Source organism: Balaenoptera physalus, assembly GCF_965194825.1.
Source record: "Balaenoptera physalus genome assembly, chromosome: 5".
NCBI lineage: Eukaryota > Metazoa > Chordata > Mammalia > Artiodactyla > Balaenopteridae > Balaenoptera > Balaenoptera physalus.
Window position 1 is genome coordinate 40,167,497 of NC_138884.1, and position 20,230 is coordinate 40,187,726.

General features: G+C 39.9%; 1 protein-coding gene and 1 long non-coding RNA gene across 6 annotated transcripts in view; one reads left to right on the plus strand and one right to left on the minus strand.

The window, feature by feature from the left end:
* Positions 1 to 3,124, plus strand: part of LRAT (lecithin retinol acyltransferase) — a 100,052-nt gene extending 96,928 nt beyond the window's left edge. For 2 of the 5 annotated variants that reach the window (XM_082463578.1, XM_082463577.1), the window contains exon 3: positions 2,604 to 3,124. In XM_082463578.1, coding sequence (XP_082319704.1) covers positions 2,604 to 2,756 — 153 coding nt within the window. In that variant the 3' untranslated portion in view covers positions 2,757 to 3,124. Of the gene's footprint in view, positions 1 to 1,006 lie in introns of all 5 variants that reach the window. The other 3 variants (XR_014264154.1, XM_082463579.1, XM_082463581.1) reach the window with 3 other exon arrangements.
* Positions 1 to 20,230, minus strand: part of LOC309661689 — a 278,933-nt gene that overhangs the window by 203,582 nt on the left and 55,121 nt on the right. The window lies entirely within an intron of this gene.

Genomic DNA, 20,230 nt, shown 5'->3' on the forward strand with positions numbered 1-20,230 from the left:
AGGTGGTAAAATATTGAATCAGCATAAATAACTAGTTGGAGTAGTTTTTCCTCTTTGGAAACTCTGTAGAGAAGTGCTTTAATTGCTGTTGCTGCATAGCACCTCTTGTGAAACTTGAGTTTTTGTCTTCACTTTGAATGGTCTAACAAACAATTTGACCACAGAGTAGATTTCCCGGGGGAAGAAAAAATCCCCATCCCAAATTTTCCAATTCTAAGGACTGTTTTTTTTTTTTTTTTTTGATTTATTTAATTTATTTATTTATGGCTGTGTTGGGTCTTCGTTTCTGTGCGAGGGCTTTCTCTAGTTGCGGCAAGTGGGGGCCGCTCTTCAGCGCGGTGTGCGGGCCTCTCACTATCACGGCCTCTCTTGTTGCGGAGCACAGGCTCCAGACGTGCAGGCTCAGTAATTGTGGCTCACGGGCCTAGTTGCTCCGCGGCATGTGGGATCTTCCCAGACCAGGGCTCGAACCCGTTTCCCCTGCATTGGTAGGCAGATTCTCAACCACTGCGCCACCACCAGGGTAGCCGTAAGGACTGTTTTTGAACATGGCCTGAGAGAAGTAGGTCATTAGTACTGAAGGAGGACTGGTTTCTATTTTTTGGAAACATAAGGAATGACAATTCTGGGACTGATTGTTGAGTTCTCCATATAAACAACTATTATTAGCATAACATGAGAGTTGCAAAGTTGTCTCTCACTTAAATTTGTGTTTATAAAAGCTCTCAAGAGCACTTTCCCTCAGGAAAACACTGCAACTAATGGGAAAGTGAACTGGAAGATAATCTTTATTTTTTTTTTCTTTGTAGTGATGCTCTTCTTTACAAGTTTAGAAATCATAAAATTAAACTATTTTATATTACTGTTAACAATTTCAGTATTTCATAAACTATAAAGCCCTTTAATTAGTAACTGTTACTATTCCTTATGCTTTTTTTTCTTTGCTGATATTGCTTTGCATTGCCAAAATGAATACACATAACCCTTTTAATTTCCGGGGATTCAGTGCTCAAAAGTTCCCCTGTAGGCTTCTTAACAACTAGAACCTAGAGGACATTTCCTACTGTGGAGCAACACCAGCGGTACCTCCTGGACTGATGGCCAAATGAACAAGAACAGGACATTAGAAACAAGATGCTCCTTGTGCAAGTCTTCTTTTGGGGGAAAGAGAGTCCACAATGATTCTATGTTGGCCTTAATTAAAAATTATTGGAAAAAGATAAAAGAAGCATGACTGTATCAAGACAACATTCTTATTTACCTAAATGTATATCTCCCCATTATTTGCCAAGCAGCTTTTCTCATTGTCCTGAAAACTTCATTCAGTTTGATCCTCATCACTTTAAGATTGTGTATTTGTTACTCAATGTCTTGTTAGTTTAGTAAAATGAGACAAATCATATGTTTGACATATAAAAAGACTGACATCTGGATAACCAACAGGAAATTTCATATTTGTTGAGATACTGTATAAAAGTACAGACAGAGACAGCCTTGCAGTGAAGGTAGTGTGTTAAAATATATTGGACTTGTGCATTCATTCCATTAAGAATTTGGAAACCTAGCTCTCCAGTACTAAATACGCCACTGTAGGAGACTCTAAAAGCATATACAATGACACGTCTAGAAAAGGAGCTTAAAACCAGTATGAGTAGGAAACTCTTAGCAAAATGGAGCAATTAATTGCTAAATTCTGCCCCGACAGTGATGAAGTAGAGATAATTGTCAACAGATCTAGCAGTGATAATAATCGTTGTAATACCTTACATTTATACAGCATGCAGACGAATACAAAGTACTCTTGCAAAAAACTCTCATCTGATCCTCACACAACCTCAGTATTTCCATGGAGGAGAAGAGGGTAGTCTGGACATGCTAAATGATTAAAAGGTGATCCAGGACTCAGACATAGGCCATTACTTCTAAGAAAAATTCGTTTTCTAAGGAAAAAAAATTATACATCTTAGAAAAATGCATTCCTCGGGGGGTAAGGATCCTGTTTAATTTATCTTTATTTCTAGCAGTCAATTTTGTGTCACATAATTGATTATGAATTTAATATATTTTGGCAGGGAATGGGATATGACAACAAAATTAGACTTTCTATGCCTTTAGATTTTGAGACTTATTAGAATGTTATAATCAAAAGTATCACCAAATTTTAGAACGGTGAGTTGTAGGAATTGAATTCACCAATAATGATAGGCTAAATTCTATTTGTTTGAGATTAGAGATCCGTTTGCTCATTTTACTTTAGAATATGTTATTGTTATTGAGAGGCTGTTTAATGTTGTCTTTAACCTTTCATCCTGAATAACTTTTATGTGGTTACATTCTCTGTAGTTTTCTATAAATGTTGTGTATGTACAAAGGCAACTGTCAGTATTAACCTAGTTGCCTAAAGTATCATTTCAGCTACTATGGGATGTAGAATCAAGAAACTGAACTATTAACATCTTAAATTCTTTCCAAGGTCGTGAGAGAAATTCTAATTCTTCTGGTAGATAGAAAATAGCTGGGAAAGTTGTGCTCTACTATTTGGCATATGTGATTCTTCCTAGGTTTAGCCACCTTTTCTAATATTCTTAAATTTTATTTTCCAGTTTTGTGAGAATGTGAAGATAATTATTCGTGATCAGAGAAGTGTTCTTGCTTCGGCAGTCTTGGGATTGGCATCTATAGTCTGTCTGGGTTTGGCATCATATACTGCCCTTCCTGCAATTTTTATTCCATTCTGCTTATGGATGGCTGGCTAGCTTCATACCCTCGTTTCAGTGTGTGTATTCTGTGTGTAGATATGTTTATATTTATAGAGCACAAATCAGTATAAGCATCGTTGAGAAAAATGTGACCTGTAATACTGCGTTCTGGATAAAAATGTGATTAAGAATCACACAAAGTGCTTACCGTGTAAGCCCAAGAACAATGGCTTTCTGAATCTTCCCAGGCAGTTCCATTTCAAAACACTGCGAATCTTGGAAACATGACAGCTTGTGCTAGAATTCTCCATTACAAGAAAATCAGTCCCTAAGATGATGGCCGCAGGAGATTATTTGTGTTATTTTTTTTCTCTGTAATCATTGTTCTTCTCTGTTAAGCCTAAATTAGAAGATTGGAAAATTTACTGAACGAGACCACTAACTTTATTGTAAATTTATACTGTTTCATTGAAAAATTATATTAAACTAAAAAAATTTCCCTTATCAAAACATGTTTGATGATTGGCCAAAAAAAAAAAACACAATTTTTTCATGTATTATATATAATTTCCAATAGGTCAAGAATAACTTCATTACTTGAAACAATATTGACAAAGGTAAGGTTTAATGATAAAGTAACTGACGAGAACTATAGAAATCTGTGTTTTCCTGCAGAAATAGCTACTAATGCTATAGTTTGATTTGATTTGGCTTTACTTAGTAGGAAAACTGGCATTCATTTTTTTTTCCTTTTATTTGTCACTAGTTACTGTAAACCACTCTGAGAGGAAAATGAACATAGGATTGAAGTAATTCGGTTACTTGGAGTGTGTATGTGCCAGTTAAATACACAGATATCCACATACACTCAGACTGATGAGAGACAAATTAGTTAGTTCTTGATTGCTTTATTATCATACCAGTGTAGTTAGTATAGAGCATTGGTGGAGGTGAACGTAAAAGCATGTTCAATCCATTTTCTTATGCCCTTGCGTCTGTGGTGTAACTTGCATGTATGTCGTCATTGGACAGTTTAATTTTAAAGCACTTACTAATGCACTGTATAATTTTTAAAAGCCCTGAGATTTGTTTCATTTGTTCCATTTCATTGCTAAGTCAGTATAGTTTACATCCTTAAAAGAATGATGCTTCAGCAATATATAAAACCCAAACAAGTAGGACCAAAGGAAATAACTGTTAGAAATCATTTTTAAGTGTTTTAGTACCACCAGGCATGTAAGTTGATTACACAGAGGCTGTTTTAATATCAGAGTTGAGATGTAGCAGTGTTAAAGCAAGCATGCAAGTACTTTTACAAAATTACCAAATTCTAAAAAGTAAGCTACAAGCTAGAGTTGCATTTCAAGTATTAAAATTGCTTTATAAACTATCAAGAATCACAAAATAATGAGTCACATAATGAGTGGTATGAGGAGGGTGGGGTTAGTCACTCAAATCAAAACAAATTTAAGAGCAGATTTTAGTACATCACCACTAATTTACCTACAACAAATTCAGTTAGAGTTTAATAATAATTAAACTTTGTTTAATTATTTAAATGTCTTGAATAATTAAAGCATGAAATGACAAACACCACAGAATAAAGTGTTCTATGGGCCTATTCCAACCACTTAAAGTTATCTTAAGTGTGTATACATAAAAACAACCACTATGAGAACTCCATTGTATTAGTGGTTTTTCACTTACTGTATATTATTCATGTAGCAATTGTTTAAATAAATTCATTTAAAAAATATGGTGTCCTCATAAATAATTAACATCTTCTTCTGCAGACTTTGGTATTGCAGGTAGCAAAAACCACTGTGTGACGTTAAATCTGTGTTCAAAGATCATAATCCCTCATTAAAAGCCAAGGGAAGTACTTAAGGTTGGAATTAACATAATTAGTCTTGACTCATATCCTTAAAGCAAGATTCAATTCATCATTCGTGTGCTCATTATGTGCCAGACTCTGACCTATTACAATTTCATGCTCTAGAATTATTATTATTTTTTAACTACCTGTATTAGAGTATACACAGTACTATGGGAAAACAGGGGTAGAAGAAATGAAATCTTCCTGAAGGGTCAGAGAAATCTGTGTGAAGGAGGAAGTGCCAGCATCAGGCAGAGAAATAGTAAGAGGGGGTCTCATCATACTGACGTGTTCCACTACTTGTGGGAAGAGGGAACCAGAAGGAAGATTTATATTCCCTAGAATTTGTTGAACTACTAGGAGAAAAGGAGAGTTTTCGTTTTGTTGTGCTCGGTTTGATTAGTTGCTTAACAAGGTAGAAAGAGAAGCATATATCCTTGATTGTTGTTATGGAAGAAAGCCTGAGCCATTAATGTCTCTAGTGAATTCCTCTGGGCTTCATTAGTTAAGATTCATCCTTATGGTCCTGCAAATTTCTGTTCTAACTTGTGAAATGATAATCCAGTAGTGTCTGATGCAGCTTTTGGTGGCTTATTTTGTTCTTTGCCATACCTCGCTAAAGGCTGAACAGGACTAGCCAGGGCTAAAATAAAATAATGCAAGTATCAGGTACTATGCAGGTGTTGGGGATGAAAAGATGAATGAGACATTGACCTTCTCCTCAAAGCTGATGGTCTCATATACACAGAAGGATGTATTAAGACTTTCTGCAATAGAGCTGATTGAAGGCACAAAAAGAGAAGTTCGTTTTCACTGATAAGGTCAAAATTATAGGAACTGTATTGAGACTTGGAAAATCGGAGTGTTTTCCAAAAGGACAGATCTGGGGCAGGACATTCTACACACTGGGGACAGCATGAGCAAATGCACGAGAACTGCCCCCACCGTGCCTGGCACAGAAGAGTGAGGTACTTTCTAATTCAGGGACTGAAAGCCTGAAACTGCATGGGGCATTCAGGCAAGTGCAAGTGGTTCAGAGGCTAGAGCAGAGCAGGGCTGATGAGAGATGCCGGGAGAGTGATCAGGTGGTGCAAGTCTTGTGTAGACCAAGTTTGGACTTTATGAACGGGCAATGGAGACTTGGGGTTCAGAGAGGTAACTCCCAAAAGCATGTTGGAAGATGGAGGCATGGGGCAAGACGACAAGGGGATCTTAGGAGACTAGTTATGGTCCTCAATCTCTCAAGTAATGGCCTGTAATTGTAAGGGTGGAGAGCAAACATGTCAAGGAAATGTCAGCTGACTTTAGCCAAATCCTTATAATTGACTCATGAGTAACTCCTGGTGGGGTGTCAGGGAGGAGTCATGCATCCTTCTTTCCTGCCAGAAAGTTGGTTCCTGAAAAATAAATTAATGTGGTGACCGTGTGTAAATTGGATGCTCCAGATCTTTGTTCTGCTAGATATGTTTCTTCCCAAGAACAAGCAAATAAGTATGGATTTGTTTTTTAAAAAATTATTTTTTTCAGAATATATATTTCATATTTTTCCATTTTATATTTCATACTGTTACTTTCAAGTATCAAAAATGTTTTCTGGCAATATCAAAGTTATGCCAATGGCAAAAGTCTTTTGTTATAGATGAGAAGACTGTAAGAAATGATGGCTGCTAATATTCTGTTTTATAGGATCTGTTTAGAGAGCTTTACCTAACTAGATCTGTCAACTCAACTAGTTTTATATTTGGTATACATGCATGTTCAATAAAATCAATTTTACATACTGTCCCCTCTCATCTTTCAATTTGAAATACGTAAAAGTAGATAACAAAACACTTTTTTTGAACATGGTAGCCTGAAAGTTTTTGCCTCTCAAAGCTTCCTTTACTGAACATAGTTTTATATATTTGAAATTAAAATTTTTTGTGGATCTGCCTTCGGGTTGATATAATCTATGTTATCTACATCTTGAAGCCTACCTTGATTATGTAGAAAAGGGTTCTGTGTAATATTAAATAACAAATCCCTTCTCCATTCCACAAAATCAAGCAACAACAACAATCAGAGCCATGGGCATGAACTCTATAATCAGATGTGTAATGCTACCAGGGCAGCCTGCAGCTTTACACTGGCCATGGGTGTGGTGGGAATGAGGCATCAACGGGAACAAGTCCCAGGCCAGTCTTGAAATGTATTCACAGCATTGCAAGGACCACAGAAGTTACTGGGCTGAACCCTTAAACCTCTAACCAGATTTTAGAGGTGGAAAATCAGGCACAGAGGTTGAGATACTTTGTGATTATGCAAATAATTAGAGCCAGATCCCAACCTTGACTCCAGCTTTCTTTCCACTGTACCACATCAGTTCCCTGAGGCCTCCCATAAACTGGACAAGCTTTCCTCCAATGAATGTATTAATTTCTTGCAGACCTTCTGTGTACTCCAAGCAGGGCCACACAGAATGAACTAGTTAGAATCTTAGTTCTGTAGCTGCTCAGTCTAAGGAGAGAGAATGGCAAGTCAATAGATTTCAAAACGATAAGCTTGTAGAGGTGTCAGAAGAACAGAGAGACGAGACCGGTCAGTAAAGGAGAGGGATGATGGCAGAGAAGTCTTCACTGACACCTTAACTGAACTGTAAAGGATACAAATATTTAAAGTGAATGAGAACTCCCTTTTCCAGGCCATTGCAGGCACCTGGAGCAGTAAATACAAAGGCACAGTCATGAGGCCCCTCCTGCAGCTGGATTGCTGCTAGTCATTAAGAACAATCACCTGTGTTTATGTTGTTGCCTTGAGAAAAAGGTGCCCAGTACTGTTACAAAGAACTCACTGTTCCTTTGAGGAAGAACAGCTCCACTCAGGTGATGGTGGAGACAAGAGGCAAGACCATGGGGGGCTTTACACTGTTAAAGTCCCGAGTACAGAGAAAATGTTTCCTAAACTTTCCAAGTGCCTCGGCTGAATCTAATAAGTGTGCAATTTTGTGAAACACATGATGAATGGGGGTGGGATCAGATTCTGAGGAAAAGAAACAACATTTTATGGACAGAGGTTTATTTAAGGTAGATGGAGAAGCAGGAAGTACAGGAATCTCCTCAAACAGGTGATGGGTCCCTTCTCCCCAGTCAGCTCACAGCTGCTCCCATGTCCCAGCAGCGACCCTGGTGCCATCATTTTCCTGACTCTAGATTCTGTCCCCAACATTTCCTCCCATTGAGCTTTTACCTGCTACTCCCATGGCTGCCTACCTGCTGCTACTAACACTAAATGTGTCATTGCTTCTGATGCTTCATGGCTTTCCTTAAATCCTTTACTGTTTCTTTCACTTCTGCTTCACTCTACCAGGTCTCTGTCTCTCACTGAAAACTGCCAAAGGATCTAATTAGGCTGACTAATCATGGTGCAATATTGCTGCTTCCAATGAACAAAGTTCTCGAACCAGGCTGCCTCATGGGCCCCTGGACCCTCATATCTTTTAGGTCAGATACCTTCAGATCAGGTGACATCCTTGGGCCAATCAGTTGTTGCCAAGTTGCACAACCATGGGCTCCAAGTCACGGTGGAGCTACTCTAAGGAGCTACTTGTAACTGATTTTCCTTTGCAGATGGCTATCAGCCAGGTTAGAGGGAGAGTAGTACCTGATCATCGCCTTCCAGAGCTCAGTCTGCAACAACATAGAGGATGGATTGCATGAGGAGATGTAACTCAAAGGACATCCATTCTGTCACCAAGATGTAGGAGAGAAATGATGAAGACTGGATAATGTAAGTCAGTGGCAGTGGGGATGGAGAGGAGAGAATGGAATGATTCGAGGAGTGTAAAAGGGGGAGGGTGTTTCATACAGTGTCCAACCAAGAACACAGAAACTTTTCTAAGTATTGTCTGGCAAGATGTGCATGTATGTGTGTGTGTGTGTGTGTGTGTGTGTGTGTGTGTGTGTGTGTGATACCTTGGTTTCTCTCTTCCACTCAGCCTCCAATCTCTTGTGAGGGCCTTACATTGGCCAACAAAGCCAGAAAGCAGCTGACAGGAGAGCCTGGGAAACAGCCTGCTGCGAAAGTCAAGAAACATATCTGAGGGCTAACAGGAACAATTGGGCACCCATCAATATAACTGGTTGTATCGTGCCATACTGGCTAATTTAGGGGAGTGGGCCTTGGAAGAAGTAGGAAGAGCCTGGTTTGGTATATACAAAGTTTGAGTAGCCTAGGGTCCCATATAAACAACTGGAAATTGGAATCTCACGCTCAAGACAGAGAGGTACTGGGAATTATAACAGTGGTAAATGTAGCCCAGGCTATGAATTAGACCATTTTGGGGTTTCTATGAAGATTTAAAATAAAATGTAATGATAGGAGACTAAAGTCACAAACAAGTAAGAGGGAGGAAGAAAGATCAAGAACATTTCCCGAAGGAGACTGAGGAATAATGGTACATAGTTTAGAGCAGACCAGAAGAGACTGTGAGGAAGCCGTGGAAGGGTGAGCTTTAGAAGGAAGTGTATGAATAGTATCAAGATAGAGAAGAGAGAGAAGGGCTGAAGACTGTTCACATTGGACTTGACAAACAAGGAGACAGAGTGACCTTGATTGGTAAGCATCCCACTAATGCTAGATGCGGGACGTTAGGAAGGTTAGGGGAGAAGGCAGATTGTAGGTCAGAATGTAAATGGGAAAGGAGCGTGGGCTTCTTTTTGTAGTAGTTTGGTGGGAAAAGGAAGGAAACAAAGCACAAACACTCAGAGAACAGTATAATATTTGACATGTCTTTTTTCACTTCATCCTTGCTTGGAATGAAACATACTGTGAACTGCTTTACGCCTCATTTAAGAACATAAATCAGAAGTTAATTTTCATAATTCTTTTCTAAGATACACCCTACTTGTAATATCATCAGAACAATACTTTTCTTTCAGAACAGTGATTAGTATCAGAGGGTCAGTCAAATCAATGAACGTTCCCATTTCTACTGGCTTCTTTGAAAAGAACACATATTCAGATAGAGATTCTAGCAGGGTCATCTTGAGATTATTATTCTGAGTGAAGTTAGACAGAGAAAGACAAATATTATATGATATCACTTATATGTGGAATCTTAAAAAAATGATACAAATGACCTTATTTACAAAACAGAAATAGACTCACACACAGAAAACAAACTTATGGTCACCAAAGGGGAAAGGTGGGAGAGGGATATATTTGGAATTTGGGATTAACAGATACACACTACTATATATAAAATAGAAAAACAACAAGGACCTACTGTATAGCACAGGGAACTATATTCAATATCTTGTAATGACCTATGATGGAAAAGAATCTGAAAAGAATATATATTTACATATATATGTATAACTGGATCACTTTGCTGTATACCTGAAACTTTGTAAATCAACTATACTTCATGTAAAAAAAATGAAAATAAAAATAAAAGAAATTCTAGGAGAGTCAGGAGAATTGGGAAGGAGTAGAAATATAAAACAGACTGCACAGGACTCTAGTCCTGGGCTCTTATTCCAACAACCTGTTGAGGGAAGTCCACTGCCATTTCTTCCCTTTCACAGAATGATGGAGCTGAGATCAAGACACAATACAAGACTCAGATTCAACTGCTTCTGGAAACTTTTTGAGCAGCATGACCTCATAAGTTCTTCAGATTCTCTACAATTAAATCTCCACAAATATTCATGAAAAAAATCATAATGGAAGATTAAACAAATCCAAATGGCTAACATGTCCAACAAAATTTGTACAAAATAATGATTTCTTATCCCTTTGTCCTATGTTGTCCCAATGCATGAAGAATTTTGAGACCATTTTATCTGGCACTTGACTGAGTCACCTATTCTTTGAAGAAGAATGTGTTAGCATTCTTGAGAAAGTCTCCTTGTTTATACTGAGTCAAACAATGAGCTGAACTTCCAAGATTTATCAGATAAACAGCTTTTGTTGGCTAAGCCTGGCTGGGCCTGCAGCTGCCTCCAAGGATCTGCTCAGGCTGAAGAACCTAAGCTCCACATTAGTCCAGACACCTGATCTGACCACGTGTCTCACTGCTGGGTGGAAACCAAAGCGGTAGCAATTGCTACGTACTTGAGCGACATCAAGATTGATTTCCTCTCCAGCCTCCCTTAACGCGTCCTCCAAACTCCCACCTCTCCACACAAATCTTTCTCCACTTCACCTCTAGCAAGTCACAGACAAATGACTACCAGGGAATTCAACAACAGTAAATTCTTTTTGTTTTTTGTTTTGTTTTGGGTTTTTTTGTTTGTTTGTTTTTTTAATTGAAGTATAGTTGATTTACAATGTTGTGTTAATTTCTGCTGTACAACAAAGTGATTCAGTTATACATATATATACATTCTTTTTTTAATATTCTTTTCCATTATGGTTTATTATAGGATACTGAATATAGTTCTCGGTGCTATACAGTAGGACCTTGTTGTTTATCTGTCCTATATATAATAGCTTACATCTGCTAACCCCAAACTCCTGGTCCATCCCTCCTCCAACCCCCTCCCCCTTGGCAACCACCAGTCTGTTCTCTATGTCCGTGATTCTGTTTCTGTTTCATAGATAGGTTCATTTGTGTCAAATTTTAGATTCCACATGTAAGTGATATCATATGATATTTGTCTTTCTCTTTCTGATTTACTTCACTTAGTATGATAATCTCTAGTTGCATCCATGTTTCTGCAAATGGCATTATTTCGAATAATGGTAAATTCTTTTCATTTCATACTACACCTAATTTTTCCCGTGTAAAAAAATTAATAAACAGAAACCTCAATTAAATAGAGTTGGGAGACCAGAAGGGGGAGCTCTCATGCCCTGTGAAGATAGCTGACCCCAATAGGAAGAAAGACTCCTCTTCTTTCCCGTGAAGGACTCAGCCACTGAAAAGCCATGGACCCTTGGTTTACTACAGCTCTCCCAACTTCCTTTCCTCTCTATAAAAGAGTCCTCTTCTGCACTTTTGCAGGGGACTTTCACATGGCTCACCATGGTTGCAGACCTCGAATTGCAATCCTGTGCTGATCCCAAATAAACCCATCTTTGCTGGAGAAATATCTGGGAATCTATTTGTTTCAGGTCAACACCTGGGTGAGGATTGAAAGTGACAATAAAGTGACAAAAACGTTTGTGACAATTATTTTAAAAACTATAAAGGAATTGAAGACATAAGACAAGATGAGAGAAAATCTGAAAATGAAGCAAAGAAAGGAAATGGGTTTAGAGCACCACAGCAATCTCTTTGAGGGACAAGCTCCTCTGTAGGTGAACAGCTACACCTACGCTTCCCTTTGGTGCTCCTGCAGGGACTGTTACATCTCTTTCTGTAGTTCAGTCAGATTTCTTTACTTTGTAGTGCTTATTCTCATGACCACTCTGGAACCAAGTGCTATCCCTTTGATCCCAAAGTTATCTTCCCACCTAGATAGCAAGGCAGACTAAGAAAACTAGAAAAGGTCAACTTTTATCTGCTCCCCCCCTCACCGCCACCCCACCCTTGCTTGGCTCTTTCCCTGGGCAGGCTCAAGGAACTTTTACTGACGTATTCCTAAGTTGGCACGTTAGAATGTGCTCCTAAGCACACATTTTTTTGCCTGGTATGAGGTAGACATGGTGGGGTCCGGGAGGTCTCTCCTAGGGACCCAGAATCTGTGAAAAAAATTAATAAACAGAAACCTAAATAAACAGAGTTGGGAGACCAGAAAGGGGAGCTCTCAGGCCCTGTGGTTACCAACCATGTTTGGCAATTTTTTTTTTTAATTAATTATTTATTTATTTATTTATTTATGGCTGTGTTGGGTCTTCGTTTCTGTGCAAGGGCTTTCTCTAGTTGCGGCAAGCAGGGGCCACTCTTCATTGCGGTGCGCCGGCCTCTCAATATCACGGCCTCTCTTTTGCGGAGCACAGGCTCCAGATGCACAGGCTCAGCAATTGTGGCTCATGGGCCCAGTTGCTCCGCGGCATGTGGGATCTTCCCAGACCAGGGCTCGAACCCGTGTCCCCTGCATTGGCAGGCAGATTCTCAACCACTGTGCCACCAGGGAAGCCCCCACATTTGGCAATTTTACCAACCACTCCACATTTGTACTTTCAGGCTTAGGATACTAACTACTTCCTGAAAGCAGCCAACTCTTTCCCACAGCAAATGATTCAGATTCTGCTTCATTCCTTTCATGTGGCTCACATGTATTTAGTGTCCATGATATCCTAGGCACTGAACTTGGCAGGGGGGCTTCAGAGGTGGAAGATAAAAGTTTCTACTCTGAAGGAGCAGGTATGTTGCAACCATAGTATTGGAACTATCTGAGTTGAAAGTGACTTTAGAAAATAAAACATTTTTGCATTTGTTATTTTATAAAGGGCTTTCATATACATTCACTCATTTAATAATTATTACCCTATAATGAAGAAACTGAGCTTATAAATATTGAGCCTATAAATACTTATATATAAATAAAATATTGAGTGTTTTTTAACCACCAAGGTGTTATTCTTGTTTAACTGTCAAGGAATCTGAGGCTAAGCAGGTTAAATGCTCAAGAGCCCATAGTCAGAATGTAGTATCAGGACTCAAACTACGGTATTTTTACTCTAAATTCTCTATTATTTCACACTGCCCTATTTGTGTGTAATCAAGCAAATGAAGTCATCAATTTCTTTCCAAGATCATACTGCTACATCTAGCCAGTGGTCACTCGACATGAGGAGGGGTTTATTTACTTTCCTAGTCCTTACCTGTGCTTTCTGGCCACAGAGATTGAACTTTAGTTCAATATGATGTAATAATTCTTAAGATTTTAAATTTTCACCCAAGGAAGTGAAATGGAAAGGTAGATTGGCCCCTGCCCCTGGAATCTGAAAGTTTAGCTGACACAGTTGATGTCTGGTTTTAGTTTTGTTAAGGTATCCATGCAAATTGCACCCAGTTACACCAGATGCTATTCAAGCTCAGCAGTCCTCTGATGGAGTTATGAGCTGACACCAGGGAACACTCTATATTCCACAGTGAACTGTTTACAAAGCAGCCTCCTTTTGTGAAGCAATGCCAAGATGGTATTAAGATGAAACAAAAGCCCGTCACAATAATAATAGGTGTGTCTGTCTACCATCTGCTTTTTGGTACACACACAGATGCACAGCAGCTTCCTAAGCTGGGCATCTTGGTGTTTGGGACTTATCCTCTGGGTATGTGAGGAGTCACTTCTGGGCAATGAAATTAACAATCTAAATCACAGCCCTGGAACTTAACTGGGTGAATACTGCAAAGCTGAGGCGCAGGGGAGATGACAAGTGGACCATCCTGGCTCTCCACCAACAGGCAACCATGCAAATCCTCAAACAAAACTTGTAGGCCTATTGCAGGTGGTCGAATCACAAACAATGAGGGGCCTGGGTTACAGATCCAAGGATATTATTTACATATGTGACATATGCAATATTTTTGATTCAGCAGAAATCCGTCTTGGCCATTTTCTGAGAACAGACAGGATTGATTATCCTCCTATATACAGTTCTAAACATTTTTCCTCTAGTCTCTATACCACTTGTGAACCAAGCCCTGAAATCCCTGTTGACAGGGGCCACTGAGAAACCAAGACAGAGCTGACAGTGGGGTCTGAAGGGTAAGGCCCTACAGCGGAAATTAGCCTAGGAGATGGGACAGAAGGCAGAGGTGGGAGCAGGCGGGGCAAGGGGCTCAGGATGGCCCTGTCCAAAGGCCAGGGGGTTGGCCTAGTCTCTGACAAGGACAGGACTCCCAGCTTCATGTGGACCCAGGAGTGCCTGTTAAGTGCCTGACAGAATTTTTGCAGCATTGTGAGGAAACAAAAACGAAGCTCACACTGGAGTGCCCCCTCCTGAGTGGGGGTGAACTGCTGGATGCAGGCCCAGCAGCTCCCTTTATCTGTGACCCTAAAATGGGGGCTAGGGCTGAGCACAAAGGCTGAGCCCACCCTGAAACACCTCACACTGTGGTTTGAGGTCCTTGCACTGGCCTTGTTGACAGCGGGCTTGTCTCGCTCCCCAATTAACCTACAGCTCTTTTAAAGTGTTTCTAAGTGTGTGGGACAGTGCTCAATCAATTCTAAAGAATAAGTACAATTTCACTGTCCCACAGGTGGTTGTTTTTTGTTTTTTTTCTATTGCCAGGCAGCCAAAGTAAGAAAGGTCTCTCGTTTCTAGTTCCTCGGCAGACTTACATTCAAACATCTAAACAGCCATCTAAACAACCCTTCGACAAGTATACACAGAGCGCTTGGTGCCAGGGAGGCGCTGTGCCTCATTGGCTCCTACGTAGCCCTCAAGGCCGCAGAGATTCTCACCACCAGAGGGCGGCAGAGAGTGACTCCGTGCTGTCTCCGTCCCCTGCTGGACAGTAGTGATGGTGACATTGTTCAGGCTGTGGTTTGTAAGCCACATGCGTAAACGTGGCACTTATCACTCTGCCTTGTTAATGTCCTTTTTAATCTTTTGCTTATCTCTACCATCGCATCTCATGGTTTAAAATCCTCATTCTTAGGACTTGGCTCTGGGTTTGTGATGCAAATGCTCTTTTCGGTCTTCCTAAATTTCTTCTGTTGCCCAGATAAATAACATATCAAAACATACATACCAAAAATTTGGTATGCACCAATTTGAGGTGTTTGTGACTGGCTCGGAGGGTAAAACCGCTTTCCAGGGCTTGATCCCCCCAGGCCACCTGGCTGCCGGGCCGCACCCTGCCAGGGCTGCACATGGCTACATGACGTGCTGCCGGAAGTGCAAAGCAACCTGTTCTGTCTTGCAAGTTTTCCTCTTGCCCACCATTGTATTTTTTGTTTTGTTTTTGTTTTATTTATTTTTGGCTACGTTGCACGTGGGCTTTCTCTAGTTGCAGCCAGCGGGGGCTACTCTTCGTTGTGGTGCACGGGCTTCTCATGGCGGTGGCTTCTCTTGTTGCAGACCATGGGCTCTAGGTGCGTGGGCGTCAGTAGTTGTGGCTCACAGGCTCAGTAGTTGTGGCTCACGGGCTCAGTAGTTGTGGCTCGTGGGCTTAGTTGCTCCCTGGCATGTGGGTTCTTCCCGGACCAGGGCTCGAACCTGTGTCCCCTGCATTGGCAAGTGGATTCTTAACCATTGTGCCATCAGGGAAGCCCCTACCATCTGATTTAATGGGAGACTGTCAAAATCATTCTATTCCTCGATTTAATAGGAATAAAATCTATTTATATATATTGGAAATGTTACTCTTGTTTAATCCTCTAATTTTCTGTTGTTTCATAAACATTATCATATTGATTTGCTGTTCCTTATCATAATTTCACTTTTCCTCTACAAGTCTATTCAGTCTTCATTGGGGAACCTTTGTGATAAAATGAACACGTCTAGCTTTGAGTCTTGCTCTGGACCAGCTGGAGACTCTGGCAAAGTCTCATGCTTAATCTTCTCAAGTATAAATGAGGGAACATATTACTTACTCTCAAGATTATCATGGGGGCTTCCCTGGTGGCACAGTGGTTGAGAATCTGCCTGCCAATGCAGGGGACATGGGTTTGAGCCCTGGTCTGGGAGGATCCCACATGCCGCAGAGCAACTAGGCCCATGAGCCACACTACTGAGCCTGTACGTCTGGAGCCTGTGCTCGGCAACAAGAGAGGCCGCGATAGTGAGAGGCCCGCGCACCGCGATGAAGAGTGGCCCCCACTTGCTGCAACTAGAGAAAGCCCTCGCACAGAAACGAAGACCCAACACAGCCAAAAATAAATATAAAAAAAAATAATAATAAATTAATTAATTAACTTAAAAAAATTATCATGAAGGTTATAAAGTATGTTGAGCCCCCCAGTGGGTTGGCACATAGATATGCTTAATAAATGTTAACCAAGGGGCCGTATATTAGTATCACCTCTTGCATACTCTGAACAGTATTTCTAGGAGGCTTACAGTTCCTTTGGTATCTACACATCAATACCTTCCGTTAATGTTTTTAAAGGGATTCTCTTGTCCTCCAGCTTCTGCACCACAACTTAGCTATCAGAAACAAGGCTGGTGCTTGGCCCTCCAGCTGCCACACGTTGTGGAGCATGGCCAGAGGGGGTCTGGGGCAGCCGCAGGGGGCCTTGATGCTGGTGGAGTGGAGGGCCCAAGGCCCAGTGGTGGTTTAGTCAGTCCACCCATTTGAATGATGTGCCCCAGCTGCTGACCTTTTGGAAATCCTAGTAGCAGCCACACTGGCCTGGCTCACAACAACTGGGTGTGCTGGCTCTTTTAAAGCAAGGACTTTATGAAGAGAAAGGGCCATGGGCAGTGAAGAGCTTTTCATGTAGACGCTGGGTAACAGGAGGGTTTGTTTGGAAGCAGCCAGAGAAAGGAGGAGGGAGGGAAAATGGAAGTGTGGCCTTAGCACAGACGCCAGGAGTAGGAACCAGAGCTTGTATTGTAAATGAACCTCCTTTTCTAAAATTGGAAACTAAGAAAGCTAAGGTAACTGTACAGTTGTAATAGCAATCATATTGATAACTATGGGGTTTTACAGCATTCAAGATTCCACCTGAGGGGAAGATCCAATTGTGATCAATATGTGTGTGGGGAGGGGTGTGTGTGTGTGTGTGTGTGTGTGTGCACATGCTCAGTGTTTATCCTAAATATTTGGGAATAATAATCCATATATAATAATATGACAATACCTAGCTAACTAAAGTATTTTATTAATACCCACACGTCATTTTCTAGCATTCTTAATACATTTTCTTTTCAAGATATATATTTCATTAGCTTTGATTGCCTCCATCAAATGGACTTCTGTTTAAACCTTAATATCAGCCAATTATAATTTTCTCTTATTCTGATTTCCTATAGTACCGTTCCTTAATGTGAGCTCCATGGGTCACCTGCATCAGAATCACCTGGGAAACTTGTCAAAGTGGCAGGTTCCTGGGCAACATTCCACATGCAGTGTAGCAGAGATTACTAGTTACAACACCATTGTCTCTTTCCTCTTTAGTAACATGATCCTTATTTAGTTGGGGTTAGCAGTACACCTCAGAATACTACATTTCCTGGCCTTCTTTTCCACATGACAGTATTCTGACCAATGTAATGAAAGCAGAAGTGTTGTTGAGGAATTCCAGGAAGGCACCTTGCAAGCGAAGCAGTGCATTTTTTCTTTTCCTATTTCTCTTCTGCCAGCCTGAAAGTGAACACAATGGCTAGAGTGCCAGCAGCCATTCTGGAACATGAGATGACTTTGTGGATGGAACCCAGGTACCCAACCCAGGTACCTAAGGTGGTGAAGCAGGAAGAAAGAACCTTGGGTCCCTGTGGTAACACCTTATCAGATTTGGGCTGGCTTCCTCCAGAGGAAATAAGCTGCTACTTCACTTAGGCCATTGAGAATGTTCTGTTCTATGCAGCTGACCTAATTCCACTTGCTAAATCTGCTGATTCAAAATCTCTTGAAAAGCTGCATTTTAAAAAAAAATTTTAAGTCAGTTTTAATGAAATTCGATTCACAAACAGTACAATTTACCCATCTTTAGTGTGAAGCTTGGTCAGCTGTGACAAATATAAAGGATAATCACACCCCAATTGAGATAGAAAACCTTTCTATAACTTCAAAAATTAACTCCTTCAAAAAAAGAGTGGATATATGTATATGTATAACTGATTCACTTTGCTGTACAGCAGAAACTAACACAACATTATAAATCAACTACACTCCAATAGAAATTAATTTAAAAAAAAAATTTACTCCTGCTCCTTTACAGTCAATCCCTCACCCCCAGGCTCTGGCAGCTACTGATCTCTGTATTTACAGTTTTGTCTTTTTAGAATGTTTTATAAATGACCTGGCCTTTTTCACATACCAAAACACTTCTGAAATTAATCCTGTTATTCATCAGTAGTTCACTCGATGTTATTGCTCAGCCCATATTTCTTTAGATCAATATGTCCCAATTTGTATATCTCTTTATAAATTGGTGGATAGTTGGGTTGTTTCCAGTATGTGGCTATAATGAATGAAGCTGTTATAAACATGCATGTTCAAATCTCTGTGCAGATATTTTTTACATTTCTGTTGGGGAAATATCTAAGACTATTCAAAGGGACTGTGCCATTGTACCCCATCAACAATGTAGAAGGGATCCAGCTCTGCACACTCAAGCATTTGGTGTTGCCAATTTTTCTTGTTGTTGTTGCTTAATTTTAGCTCTCCTAGTAGCTATGTAGTAGTATCTCATGGTGATTTTAATGTGAATTTTTCTGATGAATACTGATGGAAAGCATCTTTCTATGTGTTTGCTCTCCAAATCATTTCTTTTTGGTAATGCATCTGTTCAAATATTTTAATGAGTATGTTTAAGTTCTTTATGTATTATTGATACAGTCTCCCACCAAATATGTGTTTACAAACATTTTCTTTCTGGTCTGTGGTTTGTCTTTTTATTTTCTTTTCAGTGTCTTTCAAAGAGCAGGGAATTAAATTCAATTACCCAGTTTTTAGGGGCTCTGCTTTTTATATATGTTCTATAAAATATTTGCCTAACCTAAGATCTCAAAAATTTTCTCCTATGTTTTCTTTTATTTTAATCTTTGAATTTTATTTTATTTATTTTTTAATACAGCAGGTTCTTATTAGTCATCAATTTTATACACATCAGTGTGTACATGTCAATCCCAATCGCCCAATTCAGCACACCACCATCCCCACCCCCCCCACAGCTTTCCCCCCTTGGTGTCCATATGTTTGTTCTCTACATCTGTGTCTCAACTCCTGCCCTGCAAACCGGTTCATCTGTACCATTTTTCAAGGTTCCACATACATGCGTTAATATATAATATTTGTTTTTCTCTTTCTGACTTACTTCACTCTGTATGACAGTCTCTAGATCCATCCACGTCTCAACAAATGACTCAGTTTCGTTCCTTTTTATGGCTGAGTAATATTCCATTGCATATATGTACCACAACTTCTTTATCCATTCGTCTGTCAATGGGCATTTAGGTTGCTTCCATGACCTGGCTATTGTAAATAGTGCTGCAATGAACATTCGGGTGCATGTGTCTTTTTGAATTATGGTTTTCTTTGGGTATATGCCCAATAGTGGGATTGCTGGATCATATGGTAATTCTATTTTTAGTTTTTTAAGGAACCTCCATACTGTTCTCCATAGTGGCTTCATCAATTTACATTCCCACTAACAGTGCAAGAGGGTTCCCTTTTCTCCACACCCTCTCCAGCATTTGTTGTTTGAAGATTTTCTGATGATGCCCATTCTAACTGTTGTGTGGTGATACCTCATTGTAGTTTTGATTTGCATTTCTCTAATAATTAGTGACGTTGAGCAGCTTTTCATATGTTGGTTGGCCATCTGTATGTCTTCTTTGGAGAAATGTCTATACACGTTTTCTGCCCATATTTTGATTGGGTTTTTTTTTTTTTTTAATATTGAGCTGCATGAGCTGTTTATGTATTTTGGAGATTAATCCTTTGTCCGTTGATTCATTTACAAATATTTTCTCCCATTCTGAGGGTTGTCTTTTCATCTTGTTTATAGTTTCCTTTGCTGTGCAAAAGCTTTTAAGTTTCATTAGGTCCCATTTGTTTATTTTTGTTTTTATTTTCATTACTCTAGGAGGTGGTTCAAAAAAAATCGTGCTG